At 39.0% G+C, this 24664-nt stretch overlaps 1 protein-coding gene across 1 annotated transcript; it reads left to right on the top strand.

The window, feature by feature from the left end:
- Window positions 1–205: 205 nt before the first annotated feature.
- CREG2 (cellular repressor of E1A stimulated genes 2) lies at window positions 206–18484 on the top strand (the record flags this gene model as incomplete). Its single annotated transcript, XM_081326982.1, has 4 exons — window positions 206–858; window positions 10559–10728; window positions 17079–17192; window positions 18337–18484. Exons 1-4 carry the CDS (start codon window positions 244–246, stop codon window positions 18482–18484), a joined length of 1047 nt encoding a protein of 348 aa, XP_081183108.1. The 5' UTR covers window positions 206–243.
- Window positions 18485–24664: the final 6180 nt, after the last annotated feature.

The raw sequence follows: 24664 nt of genomic DNA, 5'->3' as shown, positions 1-24664 counted from the left end.
CCTCAAAACAGAAGAGAGAGTCCAGATAAAATCTGATACTTGCACCAATTATGTGGTTAGTAATACTGGATGCTGTCTTGACTGCACATAATCAATTAAAAATACCTATATTAGGTACGTTCGTGGTAAACCTTTTTTAAAAGTATCAGATATCGATGTGCTGATAATATCAGGGGGGAAATATTACCGATTACTCCACAGGGCTCCTTAACCAAAGGATAACATTGAATCAAGGAAACGAAAATGCAGCGGAGGCAGGCAGACGAAAAAAAAACCGTCGTCACGGCTCGGAGTTCCGCGAATACTGGCCACAGGGAGGCGCCGCTCCCACAGCCAAAACCTTCCGGCATCTTTGCACTCAATTGCCAAGCTCAGCGTGTAGCCTCAGAGACTTGGCCCAAAATGTCCGGGTCCCGCTCGGAGACCAAGCTGCGGAGAAGAGCTCTATGCGTCTCCTGGCTTTCCTGGGCCCTCTGGGGCAGCTTGGCCCCGACTCCGGCTTGCGGGTACGTGATCGTGAATTCGGTCTCCTGGTCTGTGCCCAACGAGGTGGAAGAAGAGCTGGACAGCTCCTCCAACGAAGAGGCTCTCCCCGCCCTCCTTGAAGACACCAGCAGCATTTGGAAACAGAGCTACCCGGCCTCGGTGTACAAAGAAGAAGAGGAGATGAGGACCAGGCCGGGAACGGGAAGATCGAAGCAAATCTCTTCACCGTCGCGGATGTTTTCTTACCGGAGGGAGAGCTCCAAAGGAGCAGACAGCCCAGCGCTTCCTCTGGAGCAAGCAGCCAGAACGGCCCGGTTAATGATGCATCGCCACGGCTGGGGCTTCTTGGCCACGATATCAAGCCAAGAAAAGGTACCACCACCTTAAGCCGCCTCTCTGGTAGCAGGCGGGAAAGGAGGCGTTTGCGTTTTTCTCCCTCCGAACGCTGCTCTGCAACAGCGCTACCGTCTTCCTCTTTTCGAGCCTTTGTTGCTGCCATTCAGCTCTGTCCAGCCACGCACTGGCTCTGCTGAACAACGCGGTTGTCATTTGGGGACAAATCCACAGTTGAGTAGTGGCTTGAATTAGATGGCTTAATGGGCTTCCTTCCCCCTTCGTGAAAACAGGAGGATGATTTTGCCTCTTTACTGACACCTGCAAAAAAATAAAAATAAAATAAAATCCAAACCCAATCAATTAGAGGAAGAATACGTCCAATTTCCAATAATTGTCCAATAATTATTCCAATTATAATAGATTCAGATTTGGTCTTTGTTTTTTTAATATTTAAATATGGGGACCAAAATATTAACAGTTACTACTACAACACTAAAATTGAAATGTATTTTCCTTTCATTACTTAAAGAACCTTGATATTTCTGGTTCACTAACAATGGTGCCAGAAGATGCTTGTAATATACTAATTTCAAATTGCCTGCGATAAAGGGGTAGGAGCCAAATCTGAAATAATTTAAAATGCATGTTTAAGAATTGCTGCTCCAACAATGAAATGTGTGTTTGCATATTTACTCTTCTTATAACTTGGAAGCTAGGCATATGTAAGAACTTTCCAGAACAGCCTTTTATATATTATTATTTCAACAAAGAGATTCAGTTTGGTGTAGTGCTTATAAGGCACCAGGTTAAAGACCTAAAGACATGTCCCACCTCTGGTGTAAAGGCATCTGAGTGACGCTGGACCAGTCATTCTTTTTCTCTGCCCTAGAAGAAACCAATGGCAAACCACTCCTGAAATCTTGTTAAGAAACCTGTAGGAGTCAAAACTTGATTGGAACACACAAAATCCAATGATATAGCTATAGGATTTCAATAAAGTTACACATTTAATTCTGAGATCAAATATCACATCTCCATGATGGTCAAGATACTTCCTGTAATGGAATTGTGAAAGAGGAGTCAATTGTGACTTCATTTCCCAATATATGTCATTTTTTAAAACATGCACTTTATTTTTACATAGATATTGGGCATACTTGAAAATAGAATAGAATAGAATAGAATAGAATAGAATAGAATAGAATAGAATAGAATAGAATAGAATAGAATAGAATAGAATAGAATAGAATAGAATAGAATAGAATAGAATAGTGGAAGGGACCTTGGATGTCTTCTAGTCTAGCCCTCTGCTTGAGCAGGAGAACCTATACCATTTCAGACAAATGACTGTCTAGTCTCTTCTTAAAAATCTCCAGTGATGGAGCGCCCACAATTTCTAAAGGCAAGCTGTTCCACAGGTTAATTGTCCTTACTGTCAGGAAGTTTCTCTTTAATTCCAGGTTGCTTCTCTCTTTGATCAGTTTCCAACATTTTTTTTGTCCTGCCCTCTGGTGCTTTGGAGAATAACACGACCCTCTTCTTTGTGGCAGCCCCTCAAATACTGGAATACTGCTATCATATCGTCTCTGTTTCTTCTTTTCACCAAACCCAAGTCCTGCAGCAGTTCTTCATATGTTTTAGTCTCTAGGCCTTTGATCATTTTATTTGCTCTTCTCTGAACTTTTTCCAAGGTCTCAACATCTTTTTTGTAGTATGGTGACCAGAATTGGTTGCAGTATTCCAGGTGTGGACTTACTAGGGTTTTATAAAGCGATACTAATACTTTGTGTGATCTTAATTTTATGCCTCTGATTGTATTAGCTTTTTTGGCTGCTGCTGCACACTAATGGCTCATAGTCAAGTGATCGTCCACTAGGTCTCCAAGGTCCTTCTCACAGTTGCTGTTTTTGAGCCAGGTCTTGCCTAATCTGTACTTAAACCTTTGATTTTTCCTGCCTAAATGTAAAACTTTGCTTTTCTCCATATTCAAACTCATTTTGTTGGATAGGGCCCATTGTTCAAATTTCCCCTTCAATTCCCTCATCTAAGTCATTAATGAAGATATTAAAGAGTACTGGGCCTAAGACAGAGCCTGGTGGTACCCTACTGCTTACTTCTCATCATGTGGATGTAGTACCATTGAGGACTATTCGCTGAGTATGGTTTGTCAGCCAGCTACAGATCCAGTTGATGGCACTGTTGTCTATTCCACCTTTTTCTAGCTTACTAAGCAGCAGGTTGTGGTCTACTTTGTCAAATACCTTAGTGAAGTCTAAGTGTACTATGTCCACAGCATTTTGCTGGTCTACTAATTTAGTCACTTTATCAAAGAATGAAATAAAATTGGTTTGGCATGATCGTTTTTTATATAAATATTTTATTAATTTTCTAGTTTTACAATCAAATACTTAATAGACAACGTGTTGTCTAGGTCCATTGGTAATTCAGTGGGATATATTAACTTCTTCAATCTAGATCCAATATTACACCATCAAATGTTTCCTCTCTTCTTCCAGTAGTACCTGCTTTCCCACACTAGACAAATACAATTCTTATTGTTATTAATAAATATATAATTGCATATCAACATCTTTGTTATATTTTTCTCATAATATCAATAATGTCAGTTTTAGGTAACTTTTCTAACCAAAACATATCTAATTGCATTTGCGCCTAATATCCATATGTTCAATCAGTATCCTGTTTTCGCTTTTTTATTATTATTTTAATTTCCCATCAGTGTTCAAAATATCTCTATTGTTTATAATTTCAAAGTAAGTTATATTTGGGTAACCAAACGTTTTCCTTATTCAAACTTCTTAGCATTTTCCTGCTACCCTTCTCATACCAAAATCTAATATTCTAATTACAAATCTTATCTTTCTAGTTATGATAATACTTCTATTTCTAGCAATTATCTAGTCTCCACCATATTCAAACATCTAGTTAATAATAAAATATCCCATCTAATGGATCAAAACTTCTATTTTCTTCAGTCTTACTCTTTCTTCCTTTTGTGTATATTGTTTGGAATAAGAAAGACCATTTGGTGAAAGTATTTTTGGAAGAACAAACCCATTGATATTCATTACACAACCTCCCTCCTTCTCCAATTCCCACAGTTCTTCTAACAGCTCTATCTTCCATTCAATCAGTTCTTCCTTTTCCTCAAATGTGTCCTGAATTCTTGATTGGCAAGATGTCTTTTCCATTTCTAATATTATCACTCTGTCTTCTAGTTCTTCAGTTGTCTGAATCTGTTGGTTAATTCTTTCCTTTAGGACCTCCATCTTTGGATCTGCTTCCTCTAGTTTTCCTTCTATTTTCTGAGTAGCTAGTTCCTTCTTTGTAGTCATGTTCTGGGTTTGTAAATTTAGATTAGAAAATTGTTCTTTTATTTCCTTTGTGTTATTTCTAGTCTCATCACAAGCTAAAGCAATAGTCTCTTGTATTAATTTCAACATGGAGAGAATTTCTTTCTGATCTTCATCCATATTTTCTTGGTGGTATATCAAACTGAAGACTTTGGGACCAGGTGTTAGAGATGGTTTTTTACCATTTAAAGCTGAGTATGGGACATCCATTTCATTTTTTGTAGGTGGTCTTTATAATAAAAATTGTTCATCAATCAAAGATTTGTAATCCAAAATATTCCACCACCTCAAGCAATGAAGTGTGTTTCTCCTGCAGGGAAATAGTTCCACTACACAGCTCTGAAAGTCAGTTAATATTTATATTCGTAGTTCAGGCAGGCTAGTTTCAAAATAGTTCATCATCTCTGCCACACTGATAAGCAGCCCAAAAATTTTTTTCCTCCTTTTCCCAGCTGCAGTCTTCAAAAGCCAGTTTCCAAGGACAGACAACAAAAGTCTTATCTAAATCTGGGCTTCAAGCCAAGTTTCCTTTAGGCATAAGAAATTGTAGTGCCGTAATTCACCACTAGATGTCATTAGTGCTGTTTTCCAGCTTTTTAAATCCAAACTTATATTACAAGCTTTTCAAATCTTTTTTTTAAAAAAGTCTCAAAAACACTTTTACTCCCCAAATTTTAAAGCCATATATGTTATTAATTCCAAATTAATCTTGTAATTTTCTCTGTTTCCCCCAAGTAATTAGTTCATCACTTTTCTTTTCCTGAGGGAATGGGGTGGAAATTCCCCTTCCCTCTCTCGTCAGGGAGGGTGCTTTGGGCAGTTCTTTCCAGAAAGAAGTCTTAGAGTCATAAAGAGAGGATAGAGTCTCACCCAGATTCATCCTAGTTGCTGAAAGGTTGCTTGTTAGTGCTTATTCTCTTCTGTTGTCAGCAGCTTACATTCATGTAGCCAGTCTTTCCCCCACCGGTTTGGAAGGCTTCCTTGGATCAAACAGAAGGGCCACCACCCTCCCATGATCAACGAGGGTCCCCTCCTTGCTTGTCACCTCTATAGGGTCCCCAAGAGGGCGAAATCGAATATTCCACCACGACATCAAAACCGGAAGCCAGTATGATCTATTTTTGACAACCCCGTGCTGGCTACTGGTTATAACTTTGCTTCTACTGTAGTTAGAATAGAATTCTTTCTTGGCCAAGTGTGATTGGACACACAAGGAATTTGTCTCTGGTGCATATAATTCTGATCTTTATCTTATCCTACTTTTAAATGTATGAAGTATATGAAAATGCTTTCGTATACTGGTTTTCCAAGGCAAATATCATGGCTACTTAGATCACTTAGAATCTTCCCCATCTCTTCCAAAGTATTAAAACCCTACACTTATTATTATTATTATTATTATTATTATTATTATTATTATTATTATTATTATTATTATTATTATTATTATTATTATTATTATTATTATTAATTTTATTTGTATACCGCCCTTCTCCCGAAGGACTCAGGGCGGTGAACAGGGCAATACATGTTAAAAAGACAAAATACAAAAATTAAAAAGATTAAACAAAATGCCCACAACTCTTACAATAGGTTAAAACACATTTAAAAGTAATAAAAACCCAACCCCATCCCATCAGGCCAGGCCAGCTTGTTCAAAGAGATACGTCTTTAGATCGCGCCGGAAGGAGCGAAGGTCAGGCGCCATCCGGAGCTCAACCAGAAGACGGTTCCATAAATCCGGCGTGCCCACAGAGAACACCCTCCCCCTGGGGGCCACCAGTCGTCATTCTTTGACCATTGGCACCCTGAGGAGGCCCTCTCTGTGGGAGCGTATTGGGCGGAGGGAAGTTGATGCCGGCCGCAGGTGCTCCCCAAGGTATTCCGGACCCATGACATGTAGGGCTTTGTAGGTCAATACCAGCACCTTGAACCTCACCCGGAAGACAACTGGGAGCCAATGCAGCTCACGGAGCAGAGGTGTAACATGGGAGTATCGGGAGACTCCCAACACAACTCTTGTGGCTGCATTCTGTACCAGTTGGAGCCTCCGAGTGGTCTTCAAGGGCAGCCCCATGTAGAGAGCGTTGCAGTAGTCTAAACGAGAGGTCACGAGCGCATGAGTGACTGTACGCAGGGCATCCCGGTCTAGATAGGGCCGCAACTGGCGCACCAGGCGAACCTGGGCGAAGGCCCCCCTAGTCACAGCCACTATGTGATCTTCCAAAGTAAGCTGTGAATCTAGGACTCCCAAGTTGCGAGCCCTATCTACGGGGGGTAATAGCTCACCCCCCATAGAAAGAGATGGGATATTCTGAATATCCCGGGATGCCGGGATGCACAGCCACTCAGTCTTGTCGGGATTGAGTTGAAGTCTGTTCCTCCCCATCCAGACCCGAACCGCTTCCAGGCAATGGGACATCACGTCGAGGGCATCACTGGGGTGGTTTGGGGTCGAAATAAAAAGCTGGGTATCATCAGCGTACTGATGATACTCAACTCCAAAACCACGAATGATCTCACCAAGCGGTTTCATATAGATGTTGAACAGGAGAGGCGAGAGGACTGACCCCTGAGGAACTCCACAAACGAGAGGCCTCGAGGTCGACCTCTGCCCCCCTGCCAACACTGACTGCGAACGTCCCAGGAGATAGAAGGAGAACCACTGAAAGACTGTGCCTCCCACTCCCAATCCCCTGAGACGCCGCAGCTTGATACCATGGTCGATGGTATCGAACGCCGCTGAGAGGTCTAATAGGACTAGGACAGAGGAATGTCCCCTGTTCCGGGCCCTCCAGAGATCATTCACCAGAGCGACCAATGCTGTCTGCGTGCTGTACCCGGGCCTTAAACCCGATTGGTACGGGTCTAGATAATCCGCTTCATCCAGGACCAGAGGGAGCTGATGCGCCACCACACTCTCAACAACCTTCGCAAGAAAGCGAAGGTTGGAGACCGGACGAAAGTTATTTAACACAGCTGGGTCCAAGGCAAGCTTCTTGAGGAGAGGTCTCACCACCGCCTCCTTCAAGACAGCGGGGAAACTGCCCTCACTCAAAGAGGCAGATATAACCGCCTGGAACCAGCCTCGTGTCCCCTCCCGAGCCGCATAAACCTGCCAGGAAGGGCACGGGTCCAATAAACATGTGGTGGAGCTCAACCTCCCCATAATCCTGTCCACTTCCTCCGGAGTCACAGAATCAAACTCCTCCCAGATAATATCGACAAGACCGCCCGTGTCCTGATCGTCAGACTCTGCCCAGTCAGAGTCCAGACCGGTCTGAATCCGAGCGATTTTGTCCGGGCATCTACATATCAGATAATTGTCCCCTCAATTCTTCACCCAGATTATTAATTAAAATGTTGAATAGCATAAGGCCCTTTATTTGATACTGTTTTGCAAGTTGACACAGAATCATTTATGAGTATTCTCTGGATAGGATCAATCAGCCAATTATGAAGTCATTTACCAGTTCTGCCATCTCGCTCATTTTTAACTATTTTAATAATGCAGCAAAAAGTATATGATTCATAAGTTGCCTCACAGAAATTAATGCTAAGAAAGAGATGACCTGGATAAATTTTAACTTAAGAAGAAAGTAAGAGATTACACGAAGTTTGAGGATCTAAAGAAATTAAGCAAAGTATAATATGCTACAGAGATTTAAGGGACAACAGCTACAACAACCTATAATTTATCTAATTCCATGAAGGTATCTGAGCAGGTGTCACCAACCAGCTCACCTGAGCTGATCATGAAAAGCTAGGCAGGATAGTACTTGGACTTTATTGATCCCGGGAAATCCAGGCTAATAGGGTACATTGAGAAACTGAAAAATCTCCAAGAAGAAGGCAGTGGCAGCTCACTTCATTACTGCCTTAAAAACTATATGGATGGGCCCACAAAGTTCTCAGTAGTCAGACTGACTCAACAGCAATTTTGCTTTAATGTATTTATAATCTTTTCATTTAGAAATATAAAAATAATGGGAATATTAATGTTTTTTGTTCCCAACTAACCTCAAGTATTAATAACATAAAAGTGATTAGATTCAGGTAGTCCTAGAATTACAACAGTTCATTTAGTGACTGTTTGAAGTTACAATGGCACTAAAAAGTGACATGACTGTTTTTCATACTTACCGGTATGACCATTGTAATATCCCCATGGTCACATGATTAACATTTAGACACTTGGCAACTGATTCCTATTTATGATAGTTGCAGTGTTCCAGAGTCATGTAGTCACCTTTTGCTTCTGGCAAGCAAAGTCAATGGGGAAGCCAGATTCACTTAAAGACCATGTTACTAACTTAACAACTGCAATATTCACTTAACATCTGTATCAAGAAAGGTCATGAAATGAAGCAAAAATAGTTTAAAATAATTATTAAAAAAATAATTAGCAATGGAAATTTTGGGCTCAGTTGTGGTTGAAAGTTGAGGACTACCTGTCATCATTTTTTAAAGTAGGGATGGGATCCTTAGGTCTCCAAATATTGATCAGGTTGAACTACAACTTCCATCAATTCTTATTTTTGGTTGAAGCCTATTGAGAGTTGTAATTCAAACATATATAACATTGAAGACCAGTTTCTCTAGTTCTCTATTAAAACTATAAAGAGCAAGTTAGGACAAAATTAAGAGAACTGTAGCAGCATTTTTGGATACAGCCTGGGGAAAAATAGGGATTATACTTGACAGGAGAAAAGGAAAAGTTAGGATTTCTCCTGGGCACACCTCAAGTCAGCATTTTGTTTGTGCAATTCATAAGCAATTTACTTTGTCCTCAAATTTAAATTCATTAGTTACCATTACATTGCAATGTGCAATCTGGAGAAAAATAACATGTATTACCTCCCTATTCTCTGAAGCACCTTTTAAAATTTAAACTGAAGTGGTGCACTACCCCAATTAACATCCTTGTTATATACAACAATATTGTTAAAATTCATGCAGAACTGGAGGACATTGCAGCTGACTCTAACATTCTTACAGCACAACTTTATACATGCCAAAATAAATCCTAATTTGATTTTCTTTCTAGCAGATTGAAGTCACAGCAGATGGCTAACTCAGAAGGTGAAATAAGACTGCAACTATAGTAATTAGTATTTGGTTGGTAGATCACCAAGAAATCTAATCTGGAAGTCCAAAAAATAATATAAAAAGAGATAATAGCAATTCATTATTCCAGGGGTTCCCAACCCCCAGTCCGTGGACCAGCACCAGGCCACAGCATGCTAGAAACTGGGCCACACAAACAAGTGAAGCCCCATCCACGGGATGCAAGCAGCATCTGAAACCACGCCCTTTCCAATCCATAGAAAAACCTCTCTACGGAACTAGTCCCTGGTGCCCCAAAGGTTGGGGGCCACTGCACTGCTCTATTGTTAGCACAACTACCAAAGAGGGGAAAAACTGTACTTAGAGATATGCATACATACACCAAAGATTGAGCTCAATTTAAGGGAACGTTTCATCTTGAAAAGTAACATTAAAAAAATCTTGCATTAAATATTTTGCCATCCATGCTTAAAGATCAAGGTAAACTATCACTTTCAGATCTTGTTATAAGTAGCTCTTCATATATGACACACATAAGGCATTTGTATCTGCAGTTGCCTTTATATTCTTGTTTAAAACATTTGATTTTAATTACTTTTATGCAGTGCTTTTTTTGTAAAAAAAAAAAAAAGGTGCCGGAACTCACACACATCATACAATCTGCCTTGCCTACCCTACAAAGTTCCATCCAAAAAAGGTGCCGGAACTCCGTTCTGGGCATTCTATGACAAAAAAAGCCCTGCTTTTATGGCATTCTGCTTTATTCAACTTGCAGTGAATAAATTGGGTATAACACTGATAAACAAAAGTAGGTGAATAAACAAAAATGCAGTTTCACTAAATTGCTTAAAATTCTGTTAGAAATATTTAGCTCTCTGCATAGAATTATTGTTCCCCAAACAATATAACTTTATAAAATTATCACAAATACTAGAAAGGTATGCAGTAATATATTTTATGAAGGAAGTCTTTATTATTTCTGCACTACAACTATTCCTTTTTATTAGTTTCTATATGGTGTGTGATAAAAAATACTAAATTTGATCTGAAATACTGAACAAAAAAATACAAAAAAAAAGTATCTATGAGTACGAGAATAAAACTCCCTTTCTCTTCAATAGATACCTTTTCTATTTCTTTCTTACTGTTTCAGATTAAATGTGATCAATTGCAAATCTCTTCTGATATCCAACAGAGTTCAAAGTAAGAAATTCCAATATCTAGATTTTAAACTTGCTTCAAAAATATTTGCAACAAAGGTGCTTTATAAGAGCTAATCATTTGGAATTTTTCAGATCCAAGGGACACCATTTGGGACTTGTTTATCTATCAGTGATGGCCCCACAGACAACAGCACTGGGATTCCTTACTTTTACATGACTCCAAAGGATAAAACTGTAGGTGACCTGGTGAAAAACTCAGTTGCTTCACTGACATTACCTGAGGCAGAAGGAGATTTTTGCAGGTACAATAATTTTGGAAACTTTTACTGCATAATGATTATTTATTTATTTGTATCCCACCTTTATTATTTTTACAAATAACTTCAGGAGGTGAATATCTCCAAATACTCCTTCCTCCTTTTAATTTCTCCACAACAACCCTGTGAAGTGGGTTGGGCTGAGAGACAGTGACCAGCCCAAGCTGGCTCTCATGGCTAAGATGGGACTAGAACTCACAGACTCCTGCTTGCTAACTGGGTGCCTTAATGCAGGGGTCCTCAACCTGTGGTCTGTGGACCGGTACCGGGCAGCGGCATGCTAGAAACTGGTCCGCGCAAACAAGCAAAAACCCATCCGCGGGATGCAGGCAGTACATGAAACCATGCCACCTCCAGTCTGCAGAAAAACCTCTCTCCAAGGAACCAGTCCCTGGTGCTCAAAAGGTTGGGGACCTCTGCCTTAATCACTAGACAAAAGTGGCTCATTTTTAGAACAAAAACCTTTTAGGGTCTTTCCAAATAGCAATTGCAGCACAAAAATGTGTTGTTACTCCTTATTTCCTTTGAGAGACTTATACATAGTCTTTCAGCACTGTTGAAAGTGGTTGTTCTGGAATGCCATCAAGTCCAAAATATAATCCAAAGATAGGAAAGAAACAAAATCAGAAAATTCCTTTTTAGTTATATATCTAGGATAGCAAGTCATAGTTATATTTTCCAAAACAGAAGCAAATGACAATATAAGTTTTTCCAATTCAGTCGCTTTAGAAATAATTATCTACAGTCCACTTATTCATTTATGCAGTTTCACAGATTCTTAAACATTCATTAACACAGAAAACTATACCTTTGCCAAGTACAAAGCTGACTTCTTAAATGAAGAACACATATACTTTTTCCTGAGTTTGTGATATAACAGATAAATTTGAAAATTTTAAACAAATTCTAGTCAGACAAACAGGCAGGCAATGAACAAGCAGGGTGCAAGAACTGTGATCCAGGCAAAATGATGGTAGTCTAATTTATAGGACTAATGGGCTCCATTTTGATCCATTTAAACAACTGACAGTAGCTGAGCTTGAAGTTCAAAATACTACCTTAGATTGACTTTTACTACCAATGATGTACAGCTAATATAATAGCATAGAGCAGGGGTGTCAAACTCAATTTCATTGAGGGCCGCATCAGCATTGCGGTTGCCCTCAGGGGGCCGGGTGGGTAAGGCCAGGGTGGGCGTGGCCTGATGGGTGGGCGTGGCTAGAGTGCATATGGCCTACTGGGTGGGCATGGCCAGCTCTACATCGTTTGCATCAAGGGTGCCTATGGGGGCCTGGGCAGGAGTGGGACAGATCTGAGGGTTGCTGGCAGAAGGAGGGTCTCTGGGCCAGGGCCAAGGCAGTGGGGGTTGTTCCCTCACTGTTTCCAGGATGGCTTCGCGGGCCGCATGAAACCACTTCGCGGGCCGGATCCGGCCCCCGGGCCTTGTGTTTGACATGTCTGGCATAGAGAATAAATAAAGCTGGAAAAACAATTTGCCATCTCAGATGGTTTATGTTTCGGTTTATGACAGAATGCTGAGCAGTTTAATATTGCATTTGTACTCTAAAGTGAGGGGGTCCCCAACTCCTTGTCCACGGCCCAGTACCCATTGGGAACTGGGCTGCGCAAGCAGCGGGCAAGTCAGCAAGCACACAAAGCTCCATTTATCCAAGCAGTGGGCGTGAACCCATCCCCTCTCCCCCCTACCGCCACTGCTGTCAGTTTGCAGAGACAGAAAGGTTGGGGACTGCTGCTCTGAGGAACAGGAAAGGCCTATAGGATTTTTTATTTTAACAAAAACTTGTCTTAGATATGTACATCTTGATGGGGAGGGGAAATATAATAGGAGAACAGTTTGCAGTTCTATTAACATATTCACCTCAGCAGGGGCAGCGCTTCCAAGAAGTGTTCGAAACTAAGCAACATCACATCCGGTTAATAGTTGGATAAGGGAGCACAGAGGAATTTCAGGACAGAAAGCAAAACTGAGAAGTCAAAAAAATATTTTCTGGAAGAAGGCAGAGTCAAACCTGTTTTACTATATAAAATTGGCAAACAACTCTGCATGGATGCAATCAGCAGGAGATGGAACTCAAACTTGAGTCTCTTAAAGGTAAAGGTAAAGGTTCCCCCGCACATGCGTGCTAGTCGTTTCCAACTCTAGGGGCTGGTGCTCATCTCCGTTTCAAAGCCGAAGAGCCAGCGCTTGTCTGAGGACGTCTCCATGGTCATGTGGCCGGCATGACTAGACGCCAAAGGCGCACGGAACGCTGTTACCTTCCCACCGTAGTGGTCCCTATTTTTCTACTTGCATTTTTACGTGCTTTCGAACTGCTAGGTTGGCAGAAGCTGGGACGAGTAACAGGCGCTCACTCTGTTACGCGGCTCTAATCCTATAACATTGTTTAAAATATATTCCCTTTTTAATAGCCAAATTATTTACTGAAAGAACAACACCATCATATTTTATTTTTTTTCATTATGGGACTACCAATCTTTGTCACTGACCATAATTCTGCTTGCTTTGTTTAAACCTAAGCATCAATATCTAATGTCTACTTGGTAGAAATATTTAAATTTAGCTGTTATGACTTCTAGCAAATAAACATGAGATATACTTTCATGGTGCATTTAGAAGGTTGTGCTCAGAATTCAACTCCACAGAGTTGAATTTGTGTTTGCTTCTGTATGTATTTATTATATTTTTATCAGCCACAGCTGAGAGTCCAAGTGGTTCATTGTCTGAAACATATATGTGTTTTGTTTTTGTTTTTTAAAAAAGCTGTACACTAGGTGAAGCTTATCATGAAACAACTTGTTGGATGAGCATCACTCTTGAAGTTTGAAGTTTGCCGTAGTGCATCAGTATAATTCTTTATTTTTCTTGACACTGCGAATGATTAGATACAGAGCAGATAAAATGGTTACTCCCATAGATGTGATGCTGGCACCATTGTTACAGAGACATATATTTTAATAAGCAGGTTGCTTGTCTCTCAGCCATTTTTAACTGGGAATTTCTGTTGAGTGAAAAAACCAACAAAAAGTAGGTGGGATGAAAAAATTATCAGCATATGATTCACTTGGAATTACATAAGACTTTGTGTCCTTATAATCTACAATCCATTTATTGTATACATATATTTTGTTTTGAGATGATTGAGTATATTGTGCTTATAGTAAATAAAAATATTTTCAAATATCAGCCTAAAAGTTTAATAATAATAATAATAATAATTAAAAAAAAGTTGGAAGGTACCTTGGAGGTCATCTAGTCCAACCCCCTGCTCAGGCAGGAAACCCTATACCATTTCAGACAAATGGCTGTCCAGTCTCTTCTTAAAAACTTGAGAATTTATAATAATAATAATAAAGTTGGAAGGGACCTTGGAGGTCATCTAGTCCAACCCCCTGCTCAGGCAGGAAACCCTATACCATTTTGGACAAATGGCTGTCCAGTCTCTTCTTAAAAACATCCAGTGTTGGAGCATTCACAGCTTGTGGAGGCAGGTTGTTCCACTGGTTAATTATATTAGTCTATTTCTATTAATTTAAATTATGTAGAATATAGATTATTTCTATCAATAACGTTATGTAGTGACAGTTCAGTTTTTATTGAGCCAAATCTCCCTGCATGATAAACACATTAAAAAAATATTAAATAACCCTGTTCTTCAGAACTATATTCTTCCTTCCTTACCATTGTAACCTGTCCTCAGCCCTTACCAAAAATATTGTGATATTAATTATGAAAACATTGGAGTTTTTTTCTGTATTCATTTCCTGCTTATCTGTAAATCTATCTGCTAATTTTTACCAAATTGTTCTGTTGAAGTATATAGAAAGGAACTGGGAAGAAAGGAAAAATCTATAAGCTTTCACCTGGAAGAGAGCTTCACAAATGCATCTTTCCTCTAGGAACCATTTCATAGGATTTCCATCTCTTCCAATAAGGAGAATGTCTGGAATTTTTACTAGCTAAGAAGAATATGGTCCCAGACAGGTATCCGTTTGTTGAATGCCTACTATAGTGAACATGGCTGGTCATAAAGCATCCATTTCACAAACTAGTAAATTGGTGGCAAAAATAGAAGCACCTTGCCTAGAAATGGAACATATGACAAAGCACACATTAAGAATGCTCTACAAACACAATTTCCTTTTTCACTCCATCCCTGGAGAACATATTATTTGCATATAGATCTTACCTAGTTATACAAGACAGCGCTTCACTTTGAAGGATTTCAGACTATTTGGTATTCACAAGCAAAGTAAAAGTTTATGTCAAGGGGAAACTGTCTGCAAGCAAGCAGTAATGTCTCAAAAAAAAATTAAAGAAAATCCTGGAAACTTTCCAATTCATCAGACACAGTTGAGTCAAAAATAAAACTTTGGGAGCAGCATCCATTTCTGCCTGGAAATGTCTAGTTTCTGGTTGCAACAGGACTCACCAAAGGACTCTGAAACAACAATACTTGAAAAATAAAATTGAGTTTGAGCTGATCCTTTGAAACTATCTTCATACATAAATGTTACTGTTACATAGATTGGGACAAAAAGAAGTCCTAATATTATACAAAATTCAAAATAAAATACAGTGGGACAAAAAAGTATTTAGTCGGCCACCAATTGTGCCAGTTCTCCCACTTAAAAAGATGAGAGAGGCCTGTAATCATAGGTATACCTCAACTATGAGAGACAAAATGGGGGGAAAGAATCCAGGAAATCACATTGTAGGATTTCTAATGAATTTATTTGCAAATTATGGTGGAAAATAAATATTTGGTCAGTAACAAAAGTTCATCTCAATACTTTGTTATATACCCTTTGTTGGCAATGACAGAGGTCACACATTTTCTGTAAGTCTTCACAAGTTTTGCACACACTGTTGCTGGTATTTTAGCCCATTCCTCCATGCAGATCTCCTCTAGAGCAGTGATGTTTTGGGGCTGTTGCTGAGCAACACGGACTTTCAACTCCCTCCAAAGGTTTTCTATGGGGTTGAGATCTGGAGACTGGCTAGGCCACTCCAGGACCTTGAAATGCTTCTTACGAAGTCACTCCTTCGTTGCCCGGGCGGTGTGTTTGGGATCATTGTCATGCTGAAAGACCCAGCCATGTTTCATCTTCAATGCCCTTGCTGATGGAAGGAGATTTTCACTCAAAATCTCACAATACATGGCCCCATTCATTCTTTCCTTTACACGGATCAGTCGTCCTGGTCCCTTTGCACAAAAACAGCCCCAAAGCATGATGTTTCCACCCCAATGCTTCACAGTAGGTATGGTGTTCTTTGGATGCAACTCAGCATTCTTTCTCCTCCAAACACGAGTTGAGTTTTTACCAAAAAGTTCTACTTTGGTTTCATCTGACCATATGACATTCTCCCAATCCTGTTTTGGATCATCCAAATGCTCTCTAGCAAACTTCAGACGGGCCCGGACATGTACTGGCTTAAGCAAGGGGACACGTCTGGCACTGCAGGATTTGAGTCCCTGGCGGCGTAGTGTGTTACTGATGGTAGCCTTTGTTACTTTGGTCCCAGCTCTCTGCAGGTCATTCACTAGGTCCCCCCGTGTGGTTCTGGGATTTTTGCTCACCGTTCTTGTGATCATTTTGACCCCACGGGGTGAGATCTTGCGTGGAGCCCCAGAACGAGGGAGATTATCAGTGGTCTTATATGTCTTCCATTTTCTAATAATTGCTCCCACAGTTGATTTCTTCACACCAAGCTGCTTGCCTATTGCAGATTCAGTCTTCCCAGCATGGTGCAGGTCTACAATTTTGTTTCTGGTGTCCTTCGACAGCTCTTTGGTCTTGGCCATAGTGGAGTTTGGAGTGTGACTGTTTGAGGTTGTGGACTGGTGTCTTTTATACTGATAACAAGTTCAACCAGGTGCCATTCATACAGGTAACGAGTGGAGGACAGAGGAGCCTCTTAAAGAAGAAGTTACAGGTCTGTGAGAGCCAGAAATCTTGCTTGTAGGTGACCAAATACTTATTTTACCGAGGAATGTACGAATTAATTAATTAGAAATCCTACAATGTGATTTCCTGGATTCTTTCCCCCCATTTTGTCTCTCATAGTTGAGGTATACCTATGATGAAAATTACAGGCCTCTTTCATCTTTTTAAGTGGGAGAACTGGCACAATTGGTGGCTGACTAAATACTTTTTTGTCCCACTGTATTTATAATGTGAGCACCTAGAATTAAGCAAATAAATGCATTTGTAAGCAAACATGTCTTTCTTATGAAAAGGTCTTTATTAACTAAATAATGATTCTGTTTTGGGTTTATTTGGATATTAATTATTATACATGTCTATGCTTATAGAAAAACAATTGTTGATCCCAATGATCCAAGGTGTACCAGGCTAACTTTTATTGGAAAGATGGTTACAGTGCCTCCAGAAGAACTGGAATCTGTCAAGCAAGCTCTGTTTTCTAGGTCTGTATGAATCTACTATTATCCTCTGAAGTGTGTCTGGTGGGAAGAGGTGGAGAGAATATAAAATGAGTATTTGAAGTATTTTTGGGAAATGTAAGCACTGTTTTCCTGAATACCAGAAAGTCTTTGGAAGAAATTACTTACTAATCAGATTGTACAGGTAGTCCTTAACTTATGACCATAACTGAGACCATAACAATTGCTAAGCAAGGCAATTGTTAATTGGGTTGCACCCAATTTTATGAGCTTTTTGCCACAGTTGTTAAGCAAATCATTGTGGTTTTTTAAAATGAATCACCCAATTATTAAGTGAATCTGGCTTCTCTCATTGACTTTGCTTGTCGGAAGTGCTCTGGGAAGGTCTCAAATGGCAAACATGTGGCCCTCAATGCTATAACCGTTGTAAACACATGCCAATTGTCAAGTGCCTGAATTTTAATCATGTGACCACGGAGATGTTGCAAAGGTCATAAGTGTGAGGACCACATGATTCAGCATCACTGTAATTTTGAACAGTCACTAAACAAATGGTTGCAAGTGAAAGATTACCTGTAATTGAAGGCGAACATTCATTCCAGCCATTATTAAGTTCTTTTAAATTCCTTTTGGTCAAAGGCTCAGTTCTAATGATATCACTGTTAACTGAGTAATATCCAAGTTCAGCATGAAGAAATAATAGATAACAAAGTAACTGATCAAATTAAATGGATTTTTCTTACTTTGGAATAGCTCAGTTTTAAGATTATGAAAATTAAAAAATCCAAAGATTGAATTTCCCTGTGACATACATTACTTCTGGTTTTTTGTTTTTGCTTTGCATGCATCCCATATTATAATAGAACTAGAATAATTGTTTTGAGTTCCTTCTCTCCATTCTTTCCAGGTCATGACATAATTTATGGATATATATGTATGGATATATGAATAAAATGAAAAGCAAAAAGGATACATTTTCAAGAGGCATTTTGCAATGATTAGCCAATAACATTTGACAAATCTTGCAGTTCAAACAATCACTGTTTAAATGTTAATTGCTATATTTTCTAAATATAATACTGAACTGATCTTAAAAATATTAATTTCATAGACAAATCTATAAAATAATGTAACCCAATCATTTCTGGCTGTTTGGTTCTTTTTCCAGGCACCCAATAATGAGAAAATGGCCTCGCAATTATGAATGGTTCTTTATGAAAATGAATATTGAACATATATGGCTACAGGACTGGTATGGAAGAGTTACAACTATTACTTTGGAGGAATATTTCAAAGCAGTTCCTAGTAAAACGTAATTGAATTTTTAAGTATGAATTCAGCTTTTTCATATTTAATTCAAAACAAAGAGTGTTATATACCGTGTTATCAGGTATTTATTTAATAATATTTTTGTGTAAAGTTTTGAATGTGGTTTCATCTTAACTGGAGCAGACTTACTTTTGAACATTAGAAAAAAAGCTGCAGATGTTAAAATGTCTGGAGACATATCATACTAAGTTATTGCTTAAGATGTTTTGAATACTTTTGGATTTTTATAAATATGAATCTCACAAGATCTATTGTAATAATAAATTCTAAAACTGGATATACAGGGAGTGCAGAATTATTAGGCAAGTTGTATTTGTGAGGATTAATTTTATTATTGAACAACAACCATGTTCTCAATGAACCCAAAAAACTCATTAATATCAAAGCTGAATATTTTTGGAAGTAGTTTTTAGTTTGTTGTTAGTTATAGCTATTTTAGGGGGATATCTGTGTGTGCAGGTGACTATTACTGTGCATAATTATTAGGCAACTTAACAAAAAACAAATATATACCCATTTCAATTATTTATTTTTACCAGTGAAACCAATATAACATCTCAACATTCACAAATATACATTTCTGACATTCAAAAACATAACAAAAACAAATCAGTGACCAATATAGCCACCTTTCTTTGCAAGGACACTCAAAAGCCTGCCATCCATGGATTCTGTCAGTGTTTTGATCTGTTCACCATCAACATTGCGTGCAGCAGCAACCACAGCCTCCCAGACACTGTTCAGAGAGGTGTACTGTTTTCCCTCCTTGTAAATCTCACATTTGATGATGGACCACAGGTTCTCAATGGGGTTCAGATCAGGTGAACAAGGAGGCCATGTCATTAGATTTCCTTCTTTTATACCCTTTCTTGCCAGCCACGCTGTGGAGTACTTGGACGCGTGTGATGGAGCATTGTCCTGCATGAAAATCATGTTTTTCTTGAAGGATGCAGACTTCTTCCTGTACCACTGCTTGAAGAAGGTGTCTTCCAGAAACTGGCAGTAGGACTGGGAGTTGAGCTTGACTCCATCCTCAACCCGAAAAGGCCCCACAAGCTCATCTTTGATGATACCAGCCCAAACCAGTACTCCACCTCCACCTTGCTGGCGTCTGAGTCGGACTGGAGCTCTCTGCCCTTTACCAATCCAGCCACGGGCCCATCCATCTGGCCCATCAAGACTCACTCTCATTTCATCAGTCCATAAAACCTTAGAAAAATCAGTCTTGAGATATTTCTTGGCCCAGTCTTGACGTTTCAGCTTGTGTGTCTTGTTCAGTGGTGGTCGTCTTTCAGCCTTTCTTACCTTGGCCATGTCTCTGAGTATTGCACACCTTGTGCTTTTGGGCACTCCAGTGATGTTGCAGCTCTGAAATATGGCCAAACTGGTGGCAAGTGGCATCTTGGCAGCTGCACGCTTGACTTTTCTCAGTTCATGGGCAGTTATTTTGCGCCTTGGTTTCTCCACACGCTTCTTGCGACCCTGTTGACTATTTTGAATGAAACGCTTGATTGTTCGATGATCACGCTTCAGAAGCTTTGCAATTTTAAGAGTGCTGCATCCCTCTGCAAGATATCTCACTATTTTTGACTTTTCTGAGCCTGTCAAGTCCTTCTTTTGACCCATTTTGCCAAAGGAAAGGAAGTTGCCTAATAATTATGCACACCTGATACAGGGTGTTGATGTCATTAGACCACACCCCTTCTCATTACAGAGATGCACATCACCTAATATGCTTAATTGGTAGTAGGCTTTCGAGCCTATACAGCTTGGAGTAAGACAACATGCATAAAGAGGATGATGTGGTCAAAATACTCATTTGCCTAATAATTCTGCACTCCCTGTAAATTGCAAACCTAGATGTAATGAGTGGTATAATGATTGGTATATTAATATCTCTAACTGCTATTAATCAAACATCCAATAACATATTTTACATATGTTGCATTTTAATTAAATTTATATTACAGATTTAATTTTTCCATAGCTACAGATTTATCTTTTAAACAATTTAGAAATAAGCTTTATGAAAAAAAATAGAAAAAAGCTAAGATCTGTAACTTTCCAGCAATCATTAGATAATTTACTTCATTTCATTATCTCAGACCAACATACAACATAGTAAGAATACAGCTGGCAATTATGGTTCTGCACGTAAATATTAATGTAAGGAACTGCCTCAGTTAAGCCTCTCAAAAAAGCACAACTCTTGAAACTTGCATTATCCCAACAGGAACTTTTATTGGAAAGTATTGATAGCAGGATAGTAAGGCAGGATCTGAGGATTTCCTGCACAAAAAATTACATGAAAAGAGCCCTTTCAAACCCCACCCCCAATGTCCAACAGGCCGGTTTGAAATGAACCAATACATAGGTGTTAAATTGTTGTGGGAAAGAACCAATAAGATGCCGTTCTCAGGGCTATCAGGTTTCTCTGTGGCTTCTTCCCGTCCAACTGGAGTTAAGGCAGATCGCTGGAGGTACATTCCTTTCACACCCCAAGTGAGATACTTCAAAGAGGATAGAACAAAGCAATGGAAGTACATTGCAGAAGACTCCTAGGTTATTCCTACCCCCCTTTCCCAGCACTAGCATCCCCTCCCCAATAGAATGGCAGAACCCGAAAATAAAAGCATAAGAAAGAAATACATTGAGGGTCTGACAATTAAACTACTGCATGAGACCCTTGCTTCTTTTCAGAACTTCTTTGCTTCAGGAAGAAGAGATCTAAGTTTTTACTTTATATCCAATATTATATTTTTGCTATTGTTTAAGTCTGAACAAGCCACAGAGAATATTAACAATACTGTGAATTTTAAACGGTAGTTTATATTTATTTGATCGATTGATTGATCAATCGACTGATTGACTTATATCCCTCCATTCTACATTGGTGAGTTCTCATGGTGACCAACAAAAGTTAAAAATGATAGCATTAGCTAGCTGATAATTTAAAACCAACATGTCTTCATATTTTGTAAAAAATGTCCTGGTATCTCACACAAATATGGCTTTCATAGTGCCAAGATAAAAGCAACACACATACCTTAAATTACCTGTTGTGGGTATATGCCATTTGCATATGGGCAACGCAGGATTTATGTAGCTTGTTGACTGCAAAGTGAGTTGTGCCCAGAAGTATTTTGGGAGGCATTTCAATAGTTTTGAAAAGAGAAATAGGGGCTTTAAACATCTGTAAGAATCTATTTTGCTTCCTCACCTTCCCATATGCAAAGTTTGAGTCCTTTCTACTTTGCAAGCTTTGGACACTAAAGGTAGGAGTCTACTGACTCTGCTAGTCATTGCCAGCTATAGGGGTGATGCTCATTTCCATTTCAAGGTCATTGAACCAGGGCTGTCCACAGACATTTCTGCGGTCATGTGGTCATAGAGCACTGTTACCTTCCCATTGAAGTGGTACCTATTTATCTACTTGCATTTGTATGCATTTGAGCAGCTAGGTTGGCAGGAGCTGGGGTGAAGGCGGGAGCTTACCCCATCACATGGAGCTTGGGTCTCAAACCCGGGCTGCTGCTTTTCCAGCCAACAAACTCAGCATCTTAACTCTGAGCCACCATACCACCTAATGAACTGTATATTTATTTAAGTACTCATTTCCTTACTTATTTTTTTATTCTATCAAACTTAGAGACTGCCCATCCCTCAGAGCCATTATTTTTTGGATCAGTGTTGGGTTGAGGCATTTCCCGCACTTAATGGAGGGATCCTCATATAGCTTTCCACCTTAAAGAGGCCCATTTTTCCTTATAGTCTCTATTAAAATACAAAAGTCAGAATAAGTGTATGCTAAACTCCTCAATGAAGTTTTCTTCACCTAACATTTCCCTAGTTGTGTTATAGTGATGCCATAAGATGAAATGTGTAAAATTTACTATGGAGATCTTAATTTGTTGATTTTGACTGGCAAAGTAAAATCATTATGTATTCAATCATAAAAAGGGGTATTCAGGATCAGAATTTGTGACTTAACATGGACAGTATTTTAATATAGTTATATATCTGTAATATTAATGTTTGAAGACTAGCAGGCATTAAGCTTTCTAACAAAACAGCTCCATGACAATTATCATATTTTATATCAGCTATATTTCTGGTGAAAAATGATTTAAAATTATAATTGTAACTGGGTACAATTACACAGCGAGTAATATAGTGCTTGTGGAAGAAATAAGCATTATTTTATCTACTGCTAGTTAACCAAAGAATGTATTTCAAAAATATTGTCCTCAACTGGATAAAAATGTTTTCCTTATTTTGCCCTACTTGTTCATTTGCACTTATGAATGACATGATCATTGTAACACACTAATCAAACATTAAATGTTAATACAATCAAATATTAATAAAGTATTAATGGAAATGAGAATTATTTTATTAATGAAGTACATTATTGCCTGGTGTAAGGTATGAACTCAGCCATTTATACTTTTAAGTCTAAACATTGTTTCCAGTAGTACTATAACCACATTAGTTTGGAAATCTGAAAATTGTAATCACAATTCAAGATCATTGAAAAATAAAACAGTTCAAGATGATTAAATGCCAGAAGCAGGCATACATATAAAAACAAGAAAATAACAATAAATTAGGATGATAGAAATAAATGAAAGGTCTCCAAATTTTAATATTGAAAGAGAAATTTAAAACTGAATATGCTCCAGTGGAAATTTACTAGGTGGATGGAGAAGATGAGAACCAGGACAGCACAAAGAAAGGATGCTAAGTGAAACACATAGGCAAAAATTAGCTGGGTCTTAAGAGTGGGAAAGGAAGAAGCTATCAATACATCTGTAAGAGAAGTAGCAAAACAGGAAAGAACTTATTTTTTTCTAAAAGGTCACAAAAAGGGGGCTAGAACTCAAGCAACTGCGCATGTGCAATTAGTTGATTAATATTAACTGACACACCTTGCATAAATTATCTCTTAATTTTAATGTACATGGGATGTATGATTTAGTATGTAGCAGGAAATATGTAGGAGACAGTCGGAAAGAGTGTAACCTCATAGTACCTCAGCCAATGGGGAAAGGAGGGATGTGCAGCCAGGGCCAGGGATCTATAAAAATGGGAATATTTTGGGTTGAAACTTTGGAGAGAACCAAGTTTTGATAGCTTCTCTCCCCGCTTGTTGCAATAAATGAAACAAAAGGCCTTCACTGTGTCTTGGCTGGTTATTGGTCAGGCGAGCTTGTCTTCTGGTCATGAAAGAAAGTGGCCAGGAGCACATAACAAGGATGTGGGAAGTCAGCCCCCCAGAGAAGGAAATATTAAAAGGGCAGAAAAATATATTTCCTCAGAGGATGTTAAAGAGGCAGAAAAACATGCCCAAGTCTCCCTCCCCCAAGCAGAAACCAGCTCTGTACAAATGCAGATGTAAACCATTCAGGAAGATTGGATGCCCCTAGTTAGAAGATTAAGAAGACAAAGACACCTAAAATCTACATACCCCACCCAAACTCTAAGACAGGACATAATAGGACTAACCCACAGAAGCCAAAGGGCACACCCAGACTCAGGTCAGAATACATGACACAAGAAATAGCTTCAAACAGCAACAGGAAACAACTCCAAACAAAAGGCTCAAGATATAAAAACCCGTTCCCTACATGTGTTCATCCCTTTTCCATTTTCTTCCAGAGCCATCTTCCTGTCTGGCTCTCCTCTTCAATAAACCTTCTTTCTAAAGCAGTTGCCATGTTGTTTATCCCCGGCTTGGACTGAACCATGATGAAGACTTTTGTTTTGACAAGGGTATAATCTTAATGTCCCAATGTTTTTTCATAAAAGCAAAAAAAAAAGCATACATGTGTAGTATTTTATTTCTTTACATATGTAATCATTTATGCTAATTTCCTTTTAATGTAGATCGACTACCGTATAAACTTTTAATGTGACAAGAGCAAGGATGAAGTCAGTTTCAATACAGAAAGTGCAAAGCTTGTTCTCAGTTAAAAAAAAGTACAATTGCTTTAAGGAAAATGTGAAGATTCAATAAGCATTGTTGGGGGGACAAATATATGCTTGATGACAAAAGCCATCACGTGTGTACCAAGTTTTTCAACTGATTTAATTCTTATGTCTGCAGTTAAGCCCCAGATCAACTTTTCTACAACAAAACATAGCTTTCAATAAAAAGGTGAAAGGGT

Source organism: Vipera berus (assembly GCF_964194415.1).
Source record: "Vipera berus genome assembly, chromosome: 4".
NCBI lineage: Eukaryota > Metazoa > Chordata > Lepidosauria > Squamata > Viperidae > Vipera > Vipera berus.
The sequence above is the reverse complement of the archived record's forward strand: the minus strand, read 5'-3'. Positions and strand labels throughout refer to the sequence as shown.